An 18,738-nucleotide genomic window follows, 5' to 3' on the forward strand; every position below is an offset into this window, starting at 1 on the left:
ATGACTACAATTTCCTCAAAACGCTGCAAACCCAGCTGCTTCCCAGCATCAGGAGCTTGTTTCTCCAACGGCTGAATATAGACGCTGAGGTCTCCTCTGATTGGCTGATGGATGATGAGCAGCAATGCCATTAGCGCTGAATTATGAATATATTTAATCTGTTTACATCCGTCGCTGCCATGAATTTGAACACCTGGACAAACGTATTAACATGTGATTTTCATTTTGTTTCTTATTTAATGGGAACACCACAATTGCAAAATTGTGTTTTTTCAACATTAGAGGAATATAGACGAAGATTTACCCACATTGGAAATGGAAACGCAGCTAACGGCTCTCATTTTACCTGTTCAGTCGTCTTTATTGGCCATTACCTTCCTGCTGCCTAAATCAAACTCAGCATGATTTCTCTGTTCCTTCATTTCTTCTCTCACTGCGCTCTCAGTTGTCTGTCTCCTCTCCTCTCCTCTCCTCTCCTCTCCTCTCCTCTCCTCTCCTCTCCTCTCCTCTCCTCTCCTCTCCTCTCCTCTCCTCTCCTCTCCTCTCCTCTGCCTTCCTTCCCTCCTGCCTCTGCAGAAAGAGAGAGCTCAGTGAATGTACTTTTCACTATAAACATATTTGGATTGAACTGTGGTGCAATTACTGTCACCTTTCACCTGCATGATGAAATGATAGTTCTCCACCCAGGCTGGCTGATGTTACTCTCTGGGAACAAACAACGGGAGGATTTTATTTGCAGTGCAGCTTCTTGCTGTCTGACTTACGTGTGCTGAGAATGATGGGAGTAAATAAAAATAAGTCTATATTGACAAACTATTCTTTCAGTTTTGCATCAAAAGCACTAAAGAGGACAGGGTGAACCCCAAGTTCTTGTTCACTGGCTGCAGTTTTGCTGCGACAGACTGGCGACCTGTCCAGGGTGACCCCGCCTCTCGCCCAGAACGTAGCAGGAGAGGAACCAGCAATCCTCCTGACCCCATTAGGGAAAAGGGTGGACAGAAAATGGATGGATGGATGGATGGATGGAGTTTTGGTGGATTCTGTGTTTATTTTTGTTGCCAGCGTACTACAGCTGCTGACAATTTTAAGTATTTCTGGTCTAGTTTATACTGCAAGTATCTTAGTATTCTTGAATTAAGACAAAACTAACTCAGAAGTAAGATATAATTCCTTGATATTGATGAAAATATGTCATCAATATTTTCCATTGGGAGGAAAATTGTCTTGTTTTATGTAAATTTATCATGCAGGGTTTTGTATGTAACAGCGTGAACCACTTTCTGTCGATCCACCGCCATCCCTTAAAAACAAGAGTCTTTTTTTTTTTTCCTTTCTCTTCTTATCTGATGTCTGACTGATCCAGACTTTGAAGGGGGGATGCTGCTGTCAGTGTTACTCCTCAGAGTCACCAAAATGTAGGCCAAATGTGTGCCGACGTTTGTGGACCATCCCGGTGGGCAACAGTGAGCAGCTACAGCAAAAACATTTTCAAAAATGCCATGTAGTTTTGACAATCAATCAGCCTTGAAGGTGTACATTTGTCTGTGTTATGTAAAATATTACTATTCCCTGGCCACAGTTGAGTTTTTTTTAATTATCAAGACCTGACATTCAAAGCTCCCTTAAGGTTAGGAATGTATTTTCTGGAGTGGCAGAAATCCCCGAGATGAAAGAAGTCGACAGAGTCCCCACAATCCCAACAAGCAGCGGATGCGTGGGTGTGTGTGTGCGTGTGGGTGCGTGTGTGTGTGTGGGTGTGTATGTGTGTGTGTGTTCTCAGCCTCATCCTTTGAGACGTGGAAGATCTAGCAGACAAATCCAATTTGGTGGTAAACAGGTGTGTTACGCCGAGCCAAGCCTGGTTTTGGAGTGTGGGAATCTGGAGTATTCAGGTGTGTGCATGTGTGTGTGTGCGTGTGTGTGCTTCCTGTGGGTGAGCCGCTGCGATGTGCGTCGTCTTCATCGTCAGTGTGTTTCTGTTTGTTTCATCCTCCTTGCTCTCCTTGCTCCTCTGCTCTCCATATCTCGGTGGTTTCGGAGCCTATTTCTGATCAAACCTTCCTGCCCCCTGGGGAGCTCATTTCCCTGCTTCCAGTTTTCACTCCTCCTCCATCAGTTATTTCCATATTTCTTTGCTTTTCAAATGCGGAACACTTCGTCGCAAACAAGGTCATCCCAAGCCTTCGCTCTTTATTCTACCTTCGTTTCCATTGTTTTGTTTACGAAAAGTGGCACTAAGTATAATCTTAGTTTGATCACGACTGATAATTCTCTTTAGATCAGAGCTGAATTGACTTAAAGGGGCAGTATTATGTAAATTTACGAGCTTTGTGATGTTAAAATGTTATTCCCTCATCAAAAACAAACCTGGAGTGTTGCTTTGATTTCTTTGAAAAATCCTCTCATCTCCACAGCAACCATTCAGCTTAACGCCATGGTGGACGTAGCTCCGCCTTCGAGGACGCAGTCAGCTTCCAATCTTCTTTGTCACAAAGCAGCTCTCCCTCCACTCTGCTCCTTCAGACTAGCCAGCAACAATTAGCAAATCTGCATGTTGGAGCTCATTATAGAAGCTACTTAGGAGTGAAACGCTGGTAAAAACATTAAAGGGTTAACAGAGGAGCCATGTTGGGATGACTTCATGAGGGCGGAGTTTCAGAAAGAGCAGGAGCTTCTTAAAGAGACAGAGGTTCATATTAAAGGCGTTAAATTACAAAGTAAAATGTGAAAAAGTCATATTTGATATATATAGCCTTTTTATAACAACTGAAATTTACAGGTTTTTTTTGGTGCTATAATATGGCTGGGAAACCCATTATACTTCAAACACTTTTAGGATTTTTTTTGTCTGTTTTTGTGCCTCGACAGATTTCACAGTTGCAGCTTAAATCTCCAGGCTCCAGTGTCTGAGTCTATTTTGTTCTAGTTCCTTCAGACTCACCTCAGGGGAAGAACAAGGATCTTCTAGGTTTGGCTCACATTCCCTTTTCTCTTTATGGAGGAGATCTGCGAGCACATTGTGTGGCCTTTGGTCACCTGGAGGCAGTCCAGGATATGTGTGTCAGCCGGGCTGGTGACTTTCATGCCGCCTCACTCCCAGAGAGCATTCATAAATGTTAAAAAGTGAAAGCCCGGAGGGCAGCAGGAGCCAATATGGACAGATATGAGAAATATTGGACCTGATCTAAAATGAGAAAATTGCAGAACGGAGCCGAAACTGAGACGTCTCACACACACACACACGCACACACGCACGCACACGCACACACACACACAGCAACCAGCTGCAGAATGGTTTCCGCTATGGAAGAACTGTGGCATAATGTGAATGATTTTCAAAACTAAACACACTAACTGAGCCTGTCCAATGTTGATCACTAAGGTAAGCATTCGGTTCCTTAGCTAAACCATGGAAAAGTGAAAAAAGTACAACAACAACACAGTCAAATGTGTTACCAAAATGCTTATTAGCAAGTCATACAGTGACTGGTTAGCAGTGAATGGAGGCATCATAAAGTCTTTATTTTCTACACATAATCATTTGTCTCTCTTGCTACTTTTTTCCACAATTAGAGTTTCCACATGTTTGAACCCTAAAGTCACTCAAAGCTGCTGCTACACGAGACGATTACCAATGTGCTATTATCCATTTAGCTCACGCACTGAGGAAGATGTGAATCCCTGTGGAGTTTGCAGAGAGCAGTTATTCATTTAATTCACTTGCAAAATCTGTGGAAACTTTAGGCTCACAAATAACTCCCACAGTCTCCTTGATGACCTGTTATCTACATAATGTCACCGTCCATATATTCATACTGTAATGGTTGTTCTGTTGAAGAGGTTTTTCTCTAAAGGCTCTTATTTTGGATTAAAACAGTTTTGAAAAGATGTGTTTCAGAAATAGCTGTCTACCTTGAAAAAGGCTCTTTTCTCATTTCTACCTTCAACATCCTGGTCTCTGCTTTTACAAGTTCTATGAACTTACCTTCGTATTTATGTCCATGTAGATATTAATGTAACTTGCAGCCTGTATAGCACTCTTGTGTTCCTATTGTCCCTCAAAGGCTTTCCCCCCTACATATAATGTTTATTTATACACATCTAAATTTATGCTGCAGTTCTTATTCTGTTTACGAAACACTTTCCTGCTTATACACACACTTAAACATTTATGACAGGGGATTCAGTACATTATGCTGCAACAATTGGATTCTGGATCAAGGCACCACATCAGACTGCTGCCCGTAGGCTTGTATGCATATTGTGCAACTTAAAATATGTTTTTTCCTTAAAGAATGTCCACCAAGAGTACAGTCAGTGCATGTTTAGGTTAACATTATCAGTATGCTTTGCTGCTGAAACACAACAGCTTAGAAAATTATGTCTTATACAAGAGACTTTTCACCAACATTGTAGTTTGACATTTGTTTCAAAACTTTGAGAAGCTGCTGAAGTTTTTGGCTAACACTAGCATTGACTCGTTCCAGTTGACCATGTGTGGACAAGTCTGACAGAAAAAACTTGGCCTCCTGTTTTATAAAATGTCCACATTGCTATAAAATGCCATTTGATTTAATGATCAAGTCATACAGCCACTTCAGACTCACCTCTACTGTCGACGTCCCTTTAAAATTGGAAAATTGTACCGTTTTGAAAACTATGAATGCTGAAATGAGCTGCTTTTTATCTTAACTGCCTTTCAGATTGCAGCTGGATACATTTCTGAGAGTGAAACCGAACAGAAAACCAGGGTTTGAGTTATTTAACTGGAACTTGTTTTTTGTCTGTGTATATCCAACCTGCACTGAAAAGCGGTCCCAAACATTAGGTGCAAATTCAACCCTAAAGATTCTCCTTTGCTATTATTAAACTTCATACTGTTTCTATTAGGCTTCCAGATGGAGCTTATCAAGAGTTTAATATAAAAAAAAATAATAATAATAATTAGCTCGCTCTAAACTGAATCTGCATTGTTGACTTTTGTGACTTTATGAATTATTTTACATAAACCAGCTGTAAGCAAGCAGTGTTTACAGTAACAATATAACCATTTGGGTCAGATTTTAAACAGTCATGCATTAAGAAGTCAACTTGTATTTCAATCAGCCTATATATGGTAATGTACGTTCTTAAAGGGGCAGTACAATATTTTTTCTAGCCACATAGTGCCATGTTATGGCACAATCAAGAAGTCATGTCAACTTCAGTTGCTATAAAAATGCTGCATATGTCATTTGACTTTGTAAAGTCAAATTTCTTTACTTAATTCCTTGAAATTGGACCTCTGTGTCTTTAAGAAGTTCCTGTTCTTTCTGAAACTCCGCCTTCAGGAAGTCATCACAAAAATATTCCAACGTTTTTACCAGCGTTGCACTGACAACCAGCTCTAACACGTGTTTGCTAATTGCTGCTGGCTAGTCTGAAGGAGCTAAGTGAGAGTGAGGTGGAACTGCAGCTCAGGGGAGGAGCTTTGTCTGTGAAGGCGGAGCTACGTTCATCCAGGAGTTTTGTACAGACAAATGGTTTCCATGGACATTAAAGGATTTCTCAAACATTCATAAAAGAACCAAAGCAACTGTCCAGGTGTGTTATTGATGAAGGTAAAAAGGTAAAAAAAAAGTCAACTTTACATAATACTGTCCCTTTAAGAACGTCTGAGATGCAAAATTGGCCATTTAAAAACAAAAAAACAACAACAACAATAATAATAATAATAATAATAATAATAATAATAATAATAATAATAATAATAATAATAATAATAATAATAATAATAATACGCTTTTCCTTTTTTATTTGATAACTTCAAAGTAATTATTTTCACATATATAAAATGTAAAACAAAATGTAATTTCTGCTAAATCAGTAAGCCTGTGTGAGCTGGAGGGCAAATTTCCTTTTAAAGTCAGGTAATCACATCACACCAGCAGTACATTAGAGGAGGATGTGTTGTGAATTTGTTGTTGAATAATGTCCTGGTTGTTCCATTTAGAACAGTAAAAGAACAATGTTAGAACATTTATGCTTCACACTCCCCATTTTAATTTTGAACTTTAATGCTTCGATTATGCCACCACAAAAAAACCAGACACTGTTCCGTCTCCGGTCAGACTCCATCATCCTCTGTTTTGTTTCCGGAACCTTAAAAATAAATTAATGAGTTTAGTTTGTCTGTGTGTGAAGATCCTAATGAGGCGCTGTTTGGCTCATACACAGGGTGAGATTCATGGAAAACGAAACAATTCATTCAAAATAAATACATTCCGGTGTAATAATGAGCTATCTGTTAAACACAGAGCCGAGTGTGCGGATAAACTGAATCAGTAGTGCTGCTTTTCTCTGTCGAACCGTCTTCAAGCTCCTAACATGACACCTGTTATGTTACTGTTGGTTATGCCACATAAACGCTTTTGATTTACAGCCTGCAGCTTTCAGATGGTGCAGCCACCCAGATTTAACCTCCCTGAGAGACTTTTCAAGTGATCGAATCTCTTTCTGCCTCTGTCCATTTGCAAATCGATGCCCTGCGCTCGGCTGGCTGCCATTCCTTTCTCCAGCCGCATCAAATACTGAAGATGTTTGATTCACTGTTGGCCCTGAGGGTTACACAATGAAAACACAATCATCCTGCACTTCCACTGTGGACGTCTGACTTGTCTGCTTCACCCAATAAAGGGTAAAACAAGAAGAAAAAAACCCAAAGTGTCAGTCAACAAGCATTTATCACACTGGCTGCATCTGCAACTGAGAGACAGTTGATAGGTGGACAGATTTTTCTTTTCTTATCGCAAGTAAATGTTTAAGATCATCAAAGGACTATAAATTTAAAACCAAATGTATAAAACACAAGTGCCCACTAAAACTAACAAGCCATATGTGACTTAGTGACATATGACTTGTTAGTTTTTTACATGTCTGTTCTTCGCAACGTAGTTTCAATTCAGCCATATTATATTGGCTATAAAGGTGCCAATAACTGTTATGTAACTGTTATAAAAAATAGATTTATCTTTTTACATATTTGTTAAAACTGTCACCACATCATGTCAGTTTGCTATGAGACAGATAACATGTGAAAAGATGGATCTCCTCCACCTCCTAGTTGCCGTCTGAAGAAATGCACCAAAAACAACCAATCAGATCCAGGAGGCGGGGCTTAGCAATAAAGTTGGTAAGTTGGAAAAAACAGCTTATGATCTCCTGGCAACAAGTGAAGTTAAGTCAACTCTTGTTCACTGGAATGAAAAAGGATCAAAGTGATGTAACTCGTTCCCCTACAGTCACCGTCTCAGTGTCCTGATCGTAGGTTATGTTGTGCCAACAGTTTCCAGAACAAATGTCCCAAAACTTTGTCAATATTCTGCTAATGTCAGAAAACACAATTATTTGTTCACTGTTTGAAGTGAAGACACGCCTCGCCATCATCCTCCTACCACTTCCTGTCGTCTTCTTCATCGTTTCTGCCAGTAGTAACATCTGGCTGACTTCACATGACTTGTGTGATACAAAAAAGTGCTTCCCATGCAGCTTTGCAAAAAACACTAATCCTAATATATTGGAGAAACCCTTTCCATCCAGTGCATAAACATTTTAACAAAAAACATGTTTGTTTTTTTCCCCGAAATCTGGGCGTTCCTATTAAGGAAAGTTAGTTTCATAATTCCAATTTGTGGAATTACTTGGTCAATGGAAACACAACTAGTGTCTCACAATAGGGAAGAGTGGCTAGACAAGTCTGAACACTCACTAAAGATAGCAATAAAGTTGCCAAGTTGGTTAAAAAAAAACAGCCTATGATGATCTGGCAACCAGTGCAGTTAAATCCACTCTCATTCTTTGGAATAAAATAAGAACAAAATGATGTAACTGCACCACCTACAGCCACCATTTCAGTGTCATGATTACAGCAAAGCATCTTGTTAAATTATACTATCTATGACACACAGGCACATGCAGTCAAAGGCAGAGCTGTGTCACCTAGAGCAGAGAAAATCCCACTTTCTTCTCCTGGACCTCTTGTGCAGCTCTCACTGTGTGTCGAATGTTTGAGGCTGGCAGTAAAAACGCCACGGCTGCTGTGGCCTCCCTCCCCGCGCTCTCACCCCTCTGAGGCGGCCGCAGCGCCGCACACCGAGGGAACTCCCGGCAGCTCTCTTCAGACGAGCGAGGCAGAGGTGACAGCGCTGAGCAGGAGCCGCAGAATCTCCAGGTCGGCTGACGGCCATTGTGAGTGGAGGGTCACGTCCCGGCGGGTCTGCAGGGAATTTACCGGGACTTTCTGGATTGAAAGTGAAGGAAATCTCCTCGTGGAGGATAAATCACTATAGATCTGGGTCATGGCCGTCAGAGACTGTGGAGCCTGGAATAATGTGATACTATCAGTCCCTGAGGGGGGAATTGTGTTTTCTCCTCAGTCTTTGTTGGGAAGTGAGAATGGCAGGTCGGAGCGTCTCTCCTCTTATTCAGATGTAAACGGAAAAGGGAACAAATAATTAAAATAAATCTGTAGATTTTGTTTAGATTTTTATAGTCGTGTAGCGTCCATCACAAATGGATGTTTCCAAATAGGTACAGTTTGTTTCCTCTTAATCTTAACAAGTCTTGCAAATTCGCGTTTAAATTTGTCAGTTCTTATCCACCTTATAAGGTTTTGACTCCTTCTCTGCGTGAATTTTTCTTCATATTCAGTTTATTGTTGCAAGCAATTAATCGATTTATAATCAGTTGTCAATTAATGGTTTATTAGATTAAAAATATCTTAGACCTTCTTTCAGTGTTGTAGTTTGGCCTCCACCCAGAAGAGGGCACTGCTGGTCATCTTTAAGCAGATTAAGTTGATACAGAAACAAAGATGGGGGAACCATGCCAGGCAAATAACAGTTTTTGCAGTTCGGTTTTGGAATATTAATACTTGACTTGCTTAATAATTTGAGAAGTTTAAAAATGTGGAAAAAATAAAACATATTTCTTTCTGTTTATTCAGTATTTAACACAGCTGACACAAAATATTATTAAAATTGAAAGATTTTTTTGTTCGGTACAACATTTTTTTACATAGAAAAGCGGTCAACCCTGTTGATGTAAAAGGGATCTCGGGTTTTTAAGAAAATTGCCGTTTGTCAATTAATCGTCAGGTGATCATTAACATCAATCAACTCCAGAGAAACTCCAGAAGTTTTTAGATTAACCACAAATGTTTTTTAGGAAAAGAAATTGGAAGTTGTCAAAAGTAAAACCTTTTTGAATCCGACTTTCCAACACTTCGATGTCGTGAGTGTTGTAGTGGTCTGAGGTTTGGGACCCACGACGCCATGACTTATGACAAAATGACACATTCTGCTGAGTCATAAAATATAATATAACATTTGACTCTATTATGCCACATCACAAATAATAATACAATAGACATTCAAGGACTGTTGTATTATTTAGATTCAGTAACTAAAGGAATATGTCACTGACATCTCAGCAAAAGGAATATATCATTGACTTGCTCCTGTTTTTTAAGAAGGGGTTTTATAATGCAATTTTTTTTACTTTCATTTGTTATGGAAATGACTAAAATATGGCCGCCCGCAAAGCAGAGCAAAAACAAAATGAGTGAAATTAGGGGAAGTATTCTGGTTTCACGATGACATCCAAACAGAATCTGAGACAGGAAAGAAGAAAATGGAGAGGAAGAATAACAGTGTAATGGACTGGTTTGAGAATGACGACAAGTAGAGAAAATGATAATAATAATAATAAAAATCAATCATCTTACAAAAACAGCTTAGAGAAACAGTGAGGGGAAAAAAAACAAGATAGAGGAGAACAGCAACAATGACGATGATGAGGAGGTGATTGTAGAGAGACTGGCGGTGACCATGGCGACAGCGAGCTGCGTGGATGAGTCATCTCCTCCCCAATAATGAGGGCCAGCGTCGGGTCGACTCTCACCTGTCGGTTTGGGGGAACCACACAGTCCTCCATGACCTGAAGGCAGAGACCTTCATGATGATCTGGATCCGAGGCCCTGAATTACATCTAGTTCTGTCAGAACACATCACCTCATCCACACACACACACCCACACACACACACACAGGAAACACCTCCAATGAAAACAAATATTTTATTTTAAATTTTGACACTAAAAATCCCTTTCCGTTGGCTAACATGGCCGAATTTCTTAAAACAATGTTAACGTCTCAATTAGAAAATGTGTATTGAAGTTCTTGTTGAAATTCAGTTCCAAATGTGATTGAAAGGTTTTTTTTTATTTCTAAAGGTTCTATTTTTGTTGGAATGCAAAAAAAAGAGAGAGAGAGAGAGAGAGAGAGAGAATTATTTTTAATATAAGGTCAGGTGATACAATAATTGGTGTCCTGATAATACTTCTCAGAAATTTGAAAGAAGAGAAAAATTATTATGAAACGTAACATAGGCTCCCTTGATATTCTGTGTAAGAAAGTTTTCACTCTTTGCTGCTATTTTTTATTTTTAGGTTGTTACAACCACTGTACAAGGCACAGTGGTGAAACATGAAACTGTTGCTGCGCAAGTTACTCAGCAGGTTGTTGCTAGGTTACCAGAATGAGTGAGTTAGTTGATGCTAACAGCCTTGTTTAGGTCTTAGAGGTTGGCAGCTAAAGCCTTTCCTCTGCCTACATCCCCCAGAATGCCAAGCAGTTTTGGATCAGAGTTCGGGAAAATTATTGAACATTACATCAGACATAATATCTATTGTTATTATCTATGGTGGTGGATATTGTTATTGACTTATTGTTCAGCCCTAGCTGAAAGAACTGCAGCTGGAGATTAGATTCCCTGTTGAAACACATCAGTCAGAACCTCCATTCAGGTTTTGAGTAAGTGGTGGAAACAAAGCAGCTCAGCTTACCTGACTGCTTTTAAACTTGGACATTGATGTGGAAGAACCACAAATAATATGATCTAAACTTTAAATAATGAAGTGTTTTCTTTTTCTATTGTCTTTTCTGTATTGCACCTTTCCATATTCAGTCCCTGTGCTGCGCAGCTTGAATGACTGTAATAGAACTGGCCCCTAAAAATAGACTCCCCATGATGTATTTACTTTGAACACGTGTCACATTCACTTTTCAGTATTGTACCGTATCAGCATCTGAGTGGTTCCAACAACAACATCTATAGTGACAGCTGCTATAGAGGCAGCCATGAGTGTGTGTGTGTGTGTTTAGGAGCAGAAGTGTAGTCCAGGCCTCACCTGCAGTGGCGTGTTCACAGTTTGTCAAAGATTTGGAAGAATTTGGAAGAATTTGGTTACGTTTCGTTTGATTCACTCATTACCAAAGCAATTATTCATGATTTTCTTCGAGGTATTCCTGTAGCGTACCACAAATGTTCAGCAGCTTTTGTTTTCCTTTTTCCCCGTCCCTCCTCTGCAGATTACAAGTGGCCCCTTCCCTCTGACCTCTGTCCGATCTGGATCTACCTGGACGTCCTGTTCTCCACGGCGTCCATCATGCATCTCTGCGCTATTTCACTGGACCGCTACATCGCCATAAGGAACCCCATCCACCACAGCCGCTTCAACTCCCACACCAAGGCTCGCATCAAGATCATGGCCGTCTGGACCATTTCAGTGGGTAAGCGCACTGGGGGAAAAAAAAAAAATCTAATCAGATCAAACCTACTCAGACTTACGAAAAGGTCAGATCTCACACTTCTCCTCAGAACTTCTTGGATCAGAAAATAAATGTGATTGGGAGGGAGTTTCTAAGGTCCAGCCTTAGCTGATTTGGTGTAGTTGGAGGAAATGTTTGTTGGGGAGAAAAAAAAACCTTCTCAAGAAGAGACATGCTGAGGAATGGATAAATACTAAAATCAAAAATCAAAGGAGCCACTGGGTGTTTTCACACCTGATAGTCCAGTAGATTTAATTCAGTTAAATCTAACTGAGAACCAAAATTGCAACATTTGTTACATTTTCAGCTGCTGCGCTTCTCTTTCATACTCTGTGCCAAACGAAACAAACCCTTTGAAAAACCTGTTCCCCTCCTCACCAGTGGTGGCGCTGCACCAAGAACTGCTGAAGGAAGAAATGACTCAAAACCCTCTGAAGAAGACACTGAGCGCAACTGAATGTAAACAGAAATGGAGCAGCGTCTCATTTTAGCGGTTGTACGATTTCTCTTTTGTCTTTGGTAAAGAACTACGAACGATTTCTCCTGCTAGCGTTAGACTGTCACGTTTGTCTTGGCTGTATTTACCCAGAATGCCTTGCGCCGTTGTCCATTTCATGCTTTTGTAGGGGTCTTCGGTCTGCTTTTGTACCATATGCATTCCAACCACGCCGGAGTTCACATGAACCAACCTGAGACCTGGGCTTTTAGACGGACCAGAGTTCATTGTTTTGGTCCACATCATAGTTCACATCTCCCAAATACACTGGACTTTCTAGACAAACAAGTCTGAGTTCAATTAAAGCAGGCTAACCAGGGCTGGTGTGACTGAATCAGAATCTTTACTTTGTCCAGAATCCAAACTGCAGCACAATTTTTTTGTCCCAGTCTAAGAATAAAAAAACAAACAGGTTGGGTTCCATGGGATCCGCCATCGCTGCCTCATTTGAATTCAGCGAATTTCTCAAAGTCGTCCCAAAGCTGCGGACGTAATCTGGGCTTGCAGAAAACCCTCCTGAACAAACTTGCTTCAAACAGTCTGGACCCAAACAGGCTAAAACAGATAATTCAACCCGACCGTCGCTGCTGACGGACGGCCTCAAGCAAGAGATAGAGAACGAGAGAAAGAAAGAGAAAGTGTCAACGCCGGCAGCAGAGTCAGGAACTGTCAGGACACGGAGCATCGAGCAAAACACTGCGGACGGCAGATAAGTTCAGGCAGACAGAGCGGGAAAGTGAGCAGGGAGGAGGCCAGGGGAGTTATTTAGACATCAAAAATCTCTGTCACATGGCTGTTTGAGGAATAATTACAACATTTTAATTGCAGCTATTATTCATTTTGATCAACAGACTTAAAGCTGCAGTATGTCACTTTTGTAAAGAATCCATTTTTTAGGGTGACCAGATTTGGGTTTCTGAAAAGGAGGACACTTTTTTTGTTGGGGGGAGGGGGTGTCGAGAATCGGCGGACACACACACACACACTCGCACACATAATGCAACATGATTGGATTTGGGGAGAAGGGCGGGACTAATTTACCATACAAAGAAACCTGGAATGGAGTAGTGGAACGGAGTGGCAATGTAATCACAATGCACTGTAAGCTATGCAATGTGTTTTGAGGCAGTTGACCAAAATCCCGGACGATTTTGAAATTCCCCCCGGACATTTTTTTAGGTCTGAAAAGTAGGACATGTCCGGGAAAAAGAGGACGTCTGGTCACCCTACCATTTTTCCATTTGTTTTTGGTTTTACACTAAAGATGATGTTGCTTCCTGGTTCATTATCAAAATGGCTCCATGTGAAGCACACGATGCAAAATAAAACGTATTTAGTGCAATCTGAAAAAGCAGTGACGTTTTCATAAAAACAGCAAATAGAAAGCAAACATTAATCAAAAATAATTTGACAGAATCGTGCAGACACTGTCTGTTTGCTCAGAGTAGATTCCACTTTGAAATATATTTCATGTTACTATATATCACGTTACAGACTCAGTTAGCGTCACACAAACGTCTCTGAATTTTTTTACTCTGAATTGTGAACTTTTATTTATTTTTTTACAGAGGACAATCAGGTCCTGATAAATAGATGTTGCCTGTGTTTCCAGCTTTACAACTTTTACTCTGCTGCTCTTCTTTTATTGACTGCTGAGTCTCAGAGAAGTAAATTTGACCATTTGCAGTCAAATTTTTATGAGCGCATTGCAGCTGTAAACCTCCTGTGTGAAAGGTGGCGCCAAACACACGAGTTGAAGAAAACAAAAGAAAAAGAATAATGGAAAAGTGTGGAAATACATCTCTTTTTTTCCCCCATTTAAACTTTCTATGTCCCAACAATTACAAGACACACTTCTAACATTTGAAGCCCCAGAGCAGAAAAAATAAAAATTCAAACATTAAGACATAAAGCAGACCTGTGACATCCTTTTTCTAAAGGGATGTGTTGATCCCTTTTCCTACAAAATGTATCTCCATTGAAGTACTGCGGGTTTCATAAACTGCTGAACAGGTAAATGAAAAAAAAAATCACAAAATATTTTGATATTTTTATTTTCTTTAATTGTTGCCCAGAAGTACTTTGTCAAAATTGTCCCACAAGACCAAAACTGTAGCTACCGCTGATCTCGAGATTTTATTAAAAGACTCTCTTTATCAGGAAATAGATAGAAAACTTTAGAGGGTAAAACAAAAAAAAAAAGGCATTTATATTGATGGAGCCCATTTAAAATAGAAGAGTGATAATGAGAGGAACTTCCTGCACTGACAATAAATTAATGAATTTAATTGCTGCCCTCCTCTAACACTGTCCAATAAAGAAACGGCTGCTTTACAAATGCTTGTCACGTTTTGTCCTACTTTTGAAGGACAAAAAGGTAATTTGATTCAATGGCTCTGTTCCTGTTGCAGCTTCCTGCAATAGACTAACTGATGAAGATGGATGGCACTTCTTGTCCACCTAACACGCTACAAAAATGGCTTTTTAAATAGGTTTCTTTGACCTAACAGTGTCAAAAAGTCTAACAGTGTTGTTCATGAAATACAAAAGTTTGTTTTGTTGCCGTGTTGTGAAACATGTTACATTAATCTCAATAGATTTGCATTGAAAAGTGAATTTATTTTGGCAGTTAACATCCAATAACAATAATATAATTCAAGTTTGTCGTCGTCAGTTAAAAGTTATTAAAGTATATTGTATATTTGCTGAATATCTTGCTTTGAGCTCCTTTTGCATGAGTTCAGTTTCCAACCAATCAGTTCTAGTCACACTGTCGGCATCAATACATCGAGGTTAAAGTCCTGCTGGAAAATAAAACCAGCATCTACATAAACTTTGCACGAAGCACGATGAGCTGCTCTACAACTGGTTGCTAGCTGTTGCTAGGCGATGACACGGCTGCATCACTGACTATAGGAACTTCACACAGGACCTGAAGTATCTTGGATTCTGTGCCTCTCTACTCTCTCTCAAAAAAAAACAAAAAAAATCTTTCATCTGAAAAGAAGATTTTGGACGTCTGAGCAACAGTCTGCCTTTTTTTTGTCTCCACCCTAGTAAGATATTTCTGACGTTATATATCGTGATAAGTCACATGATTATCATCAGTAGTTAAAATGTCTGATCGGATTTTTTTATAATTTCACTGAACTCCGATTCGGGACCGCACGGCATTCTGGGGGATGCAAGTCTTTAGCCGCTCAAATTCCCGCAGCTAGCTAAGAAAAATTGGTGGCATCAACTAACTCACTTACTGTTTGGTTACCTAGCAACAACCTGCTGTGTAGGGTGCGTCGCAGCAGTTTCATGTTGCTCCAAACGTAGCCGATCGTAATTCTCATCCTGGTGTTCTAGAGGTAGAACAATGAGGACGTCTGCTGGACAAGTTCTCTCTGCTTCACGATTCACACAGGAAACATTTCAGCGCCAAACGGTGTTTGCGTCAAACTGTTTCTACTCAGACCTCGTCGCAAACCGTTGCAAGAATGTGTAACGTGACTGCCGCCCTAACAGCGCTAACAGGTGTGCGGCGGCTGCTCTGGTGGAGAAGAAACCAGACTAGACGCCCAACTAGCTCGTCAGATTTCCTGTCATCCATTCGGCTTGTGGAAATGAAGGAATTTTAAGAAATGTGGAAAATCTGACTATAAAACCTCAGCTGTCTGCAGTTTCCCACATTTTAAAGCCGCAGTGCTTCACAACTGCTTAAAAATATAATAAAAAAAGAACAGGGTTAGAGTGGAAGGAGAAAAGGAGCGCAGCAATTCAGGAAGAAATTGTGCATAAACGACAAAAGGTCACGTCGCTAGTTTGGCGGTACTTTGGATATTTGAAACAAAAAAAAAAAGAAAATAGAATTATTTATATCGACTGACATGATATCAGTTTTTCAGCCACATCACTCGGCCCTAACAGAGTGAAGGAGACGGCGGTGGCTCAGGATGCCCCTCCAGGCCACATTCTTGAATCAGCTTTCCTTCAACAGTCCTTTAAAGGTCGGAGTCATCATTGTTGCTTGTGCACCTGTTTCAAACACACTTCACTCCCACTCACCTTTTTATTAATGTAATTGGAAACAGCACATGAGCAGCCGGCTTTTTTTGAGCAGCGACCTTTAGTGGCTGCGGTCTCCTCACGGAGGAAACTGTCTGCTGAACAACTTTCAAGTCGGCACTCTTCCTCCTGGCTTTGTAGATTATGACATTGTCATGAGATAACATTTCAGTGTGAAGAGTCAGTTGTTGTTGTTTTTTTCTTGGTCTCCAGGCAACATTTGAATTTTCTGAGGATCTCAATAAAGTTTTATTACCTGTAGGACACAACATCATGAAAAGAAAACGATATTTGCCTTTAAAGATCCTATTATTGGTTTTATGTAACATTTCAATCTTCAAAGAAACTACATTTCGGGGCTTTATTAGCTGTAGGCTATCATCATGTAAGTGAACAGAAATAGACACCTAAAAAAATCTACAAATACTTGTGCTTGTGCCACCCCAAATTTACTCTGTCAACACAAACTCTTATGAAGTATTTATGGTCTAGTTTCCAGTGCAAGTATCCAAATCCACTTGAAATGAGACAAAACTAACTTACAAGTAACTTTTCAGCAAGATATAGGAACTTGTTTTAAGTCAACAATTCCTTAAAGTTCTGATTCCATCTGCAGATTATTTCACTGAAAACACAACAAATGTCTCGTGAAATAATCTGCCAGTGGAGCCAGAACCTTTTCATCGATATCAATGAATTGTTGACTTAAAACAAGTTCCTCTATCCTACGTTATCTTGGCTCATGTCAAGTGCACTGAGACGTTTGCTCTAGAAAGCTGACCAAAAATATTTGATAAGATTTTGTTTTTCTGCAGAATGCAGAAAGTTTCTCTTCCAGAGGAATTCATCAGATGAATACTTCAACATGTAATTCTGACACACAGTCCAGCAGCGGTGGGGGAGAAATTAATTCTCCAAAGTATGTCAATTTGGCAGCTCTATTATAAGTCCAATTAAATAAGTTCAAAGAAATAATTGTGCATGAATAAGTTAAACAGTGGCTCGTCACACTGATCACCACTAAGGGGTCCAGGTGGGAAGGAAGACGGGGCCAAAGCCGAAGATAGAAAAACGGCCAGCGACCTTTGAGCAAAACCGCCGCCAGAGACGGTTTCCCTCTGAACCCCGGCGCTCATTAGACCTGACAATCCCCATTTCATTCGTCGTGTTTCCTCTAAACTTTATCGACCAGATGCACGGGGACTAATTCTTGGGAGTCGGTTGTCAGCCTCAGTTTAATTCCCGCGCTCTCCCCTAGGCTCCGGGGTCTGCTCTGCGTCGCCTTCGCTTCATTACCGCCGTCACTCGGAGCTGCTGGGACTGCTAATGACCGACTCCTGGCCCAGACAAACGGGTTGGAATTAGGCCTTCCTTCCTGGTTCTGATCCAGATAAGAGAGTGACAGCTGGAACATGTTCATCATCCTCACTCTCCTCATGAAACAATTTCAAACTTTTTGTTCACTTTGGGGATCATTTTTGACTGTCGACCAGCATTTAATTTAATTCATCTTAAATTCAATTTCACACCCTAAAAATGAACAAAGGTTCTTCTAGACACGCTGCATGTTATTGTTTACACCCAGAAGTTTTGCACATTTGCACAAAGCTGGGGGGTAAAAAACTATTCTTATACTTCCTGTCCTTATTGAAGAGGTAGAACAACCTCATCATCTGAATGAAACCTGGACATGTCGGTATTATTAGTTTAGCATCACAGAAGACGGGAAAATATTGCAGAAAAACCATTGAAAAACAACTCAAATCTAAAAGGGTTCTTTTCTCTCTCTCTGTGTCGGCTACGCTACACTCAGACGCGTTGCCGTAGCAACTGACTGACAACAGCTCCGCTAATATTTCGGGATTGAACATCAAAACTCACACAGACGTTTCCCAAACGAAGAACAGAACATTCAGTCTGTTACAGTTTTATGTTGATGCTGATAAGTGAGCGTCTGGAAGCAGCGCTGGTTCGTTAGCTAATTTCAAACACCTGCTCTACTGATGATCTGTCAGCGCTGGTGTGTTGGTCACCTGTTTTTTCTTTTACTGAACTGAAACACAATAAATTCTACAGCATATCTACATGTCAAAGTTGTCAAAGTCAAGCTAGCCTAACTGTTGCCTGTCCATTTCTATTCTTTTGAAAATGAAACCTTGTTACTAACCTGTGAAATGTGATAACTTTTAGACTTTGTTCTCTAGTTGTCATAGTGATGAAAGCACTGCATCCTGTTTTACATGCATTTAAGATTTAGCTCGTTATGTTGACAACGTAACAACTAACCGATGGTAGTCATCGTCGGCGAGGCTAAAATGACTTAACCACACAGATCTTGACAACAAACACACACACAAAAAAAATAGCACAAACAGTAAATAAAAAACAAGGAAGCTGGAACAAAGTTATTATAAAATGTATAAGAAGTAATTAAAATCAATCAAGCCTTCGTTTAGATGTCAGAACACATTGCGACTAAGTGGAGGTATTTATTTTTGAATAATAAATTGATGTTATGAGCCGAATTTATCCAATTTCACTT

General features: G+C 40.2%; 1 protein-coding gene across 1 annotated transcript in view; it reads left to right on the forward strand.

Moving 5' to 3' along the window:
* htr2aa (5-hydroxytryptamine (serotonin) receptor 2A, genome duplicate a) overlaps positions 1-18,738 on the forward strand; it is a 62,632-nt gene that overhangs the window by 26,644 nt on the left and 17,250 nt on the right. The window contains exon 2 of the mRNA XM_044132426.1: positions 11,408-11,608. Within this exon, the coding sequence (XP_043988361.1) occupies positions 11,408-11,608 (201 nt within the window). The remainder of the gene's footprint in view (positions 1-11,407; positions 11,609-18,738) is intronic.

Source organism: Gambusia affinis, linkage group LG11 (genome assembly GCF_019740435.1).
Source record: "Gambusia affinis linkage group LG11, SWU_Gaff_1.0, whole genome shotgun sequence".
Taxonomy (NCBI): domain Eukaryota; kingdom Metazoa; phylum Chordata; class Actinopteri; order Cyprinodontiformes; family Poeciliidae; genus Gambusia; species Gambusia affinis.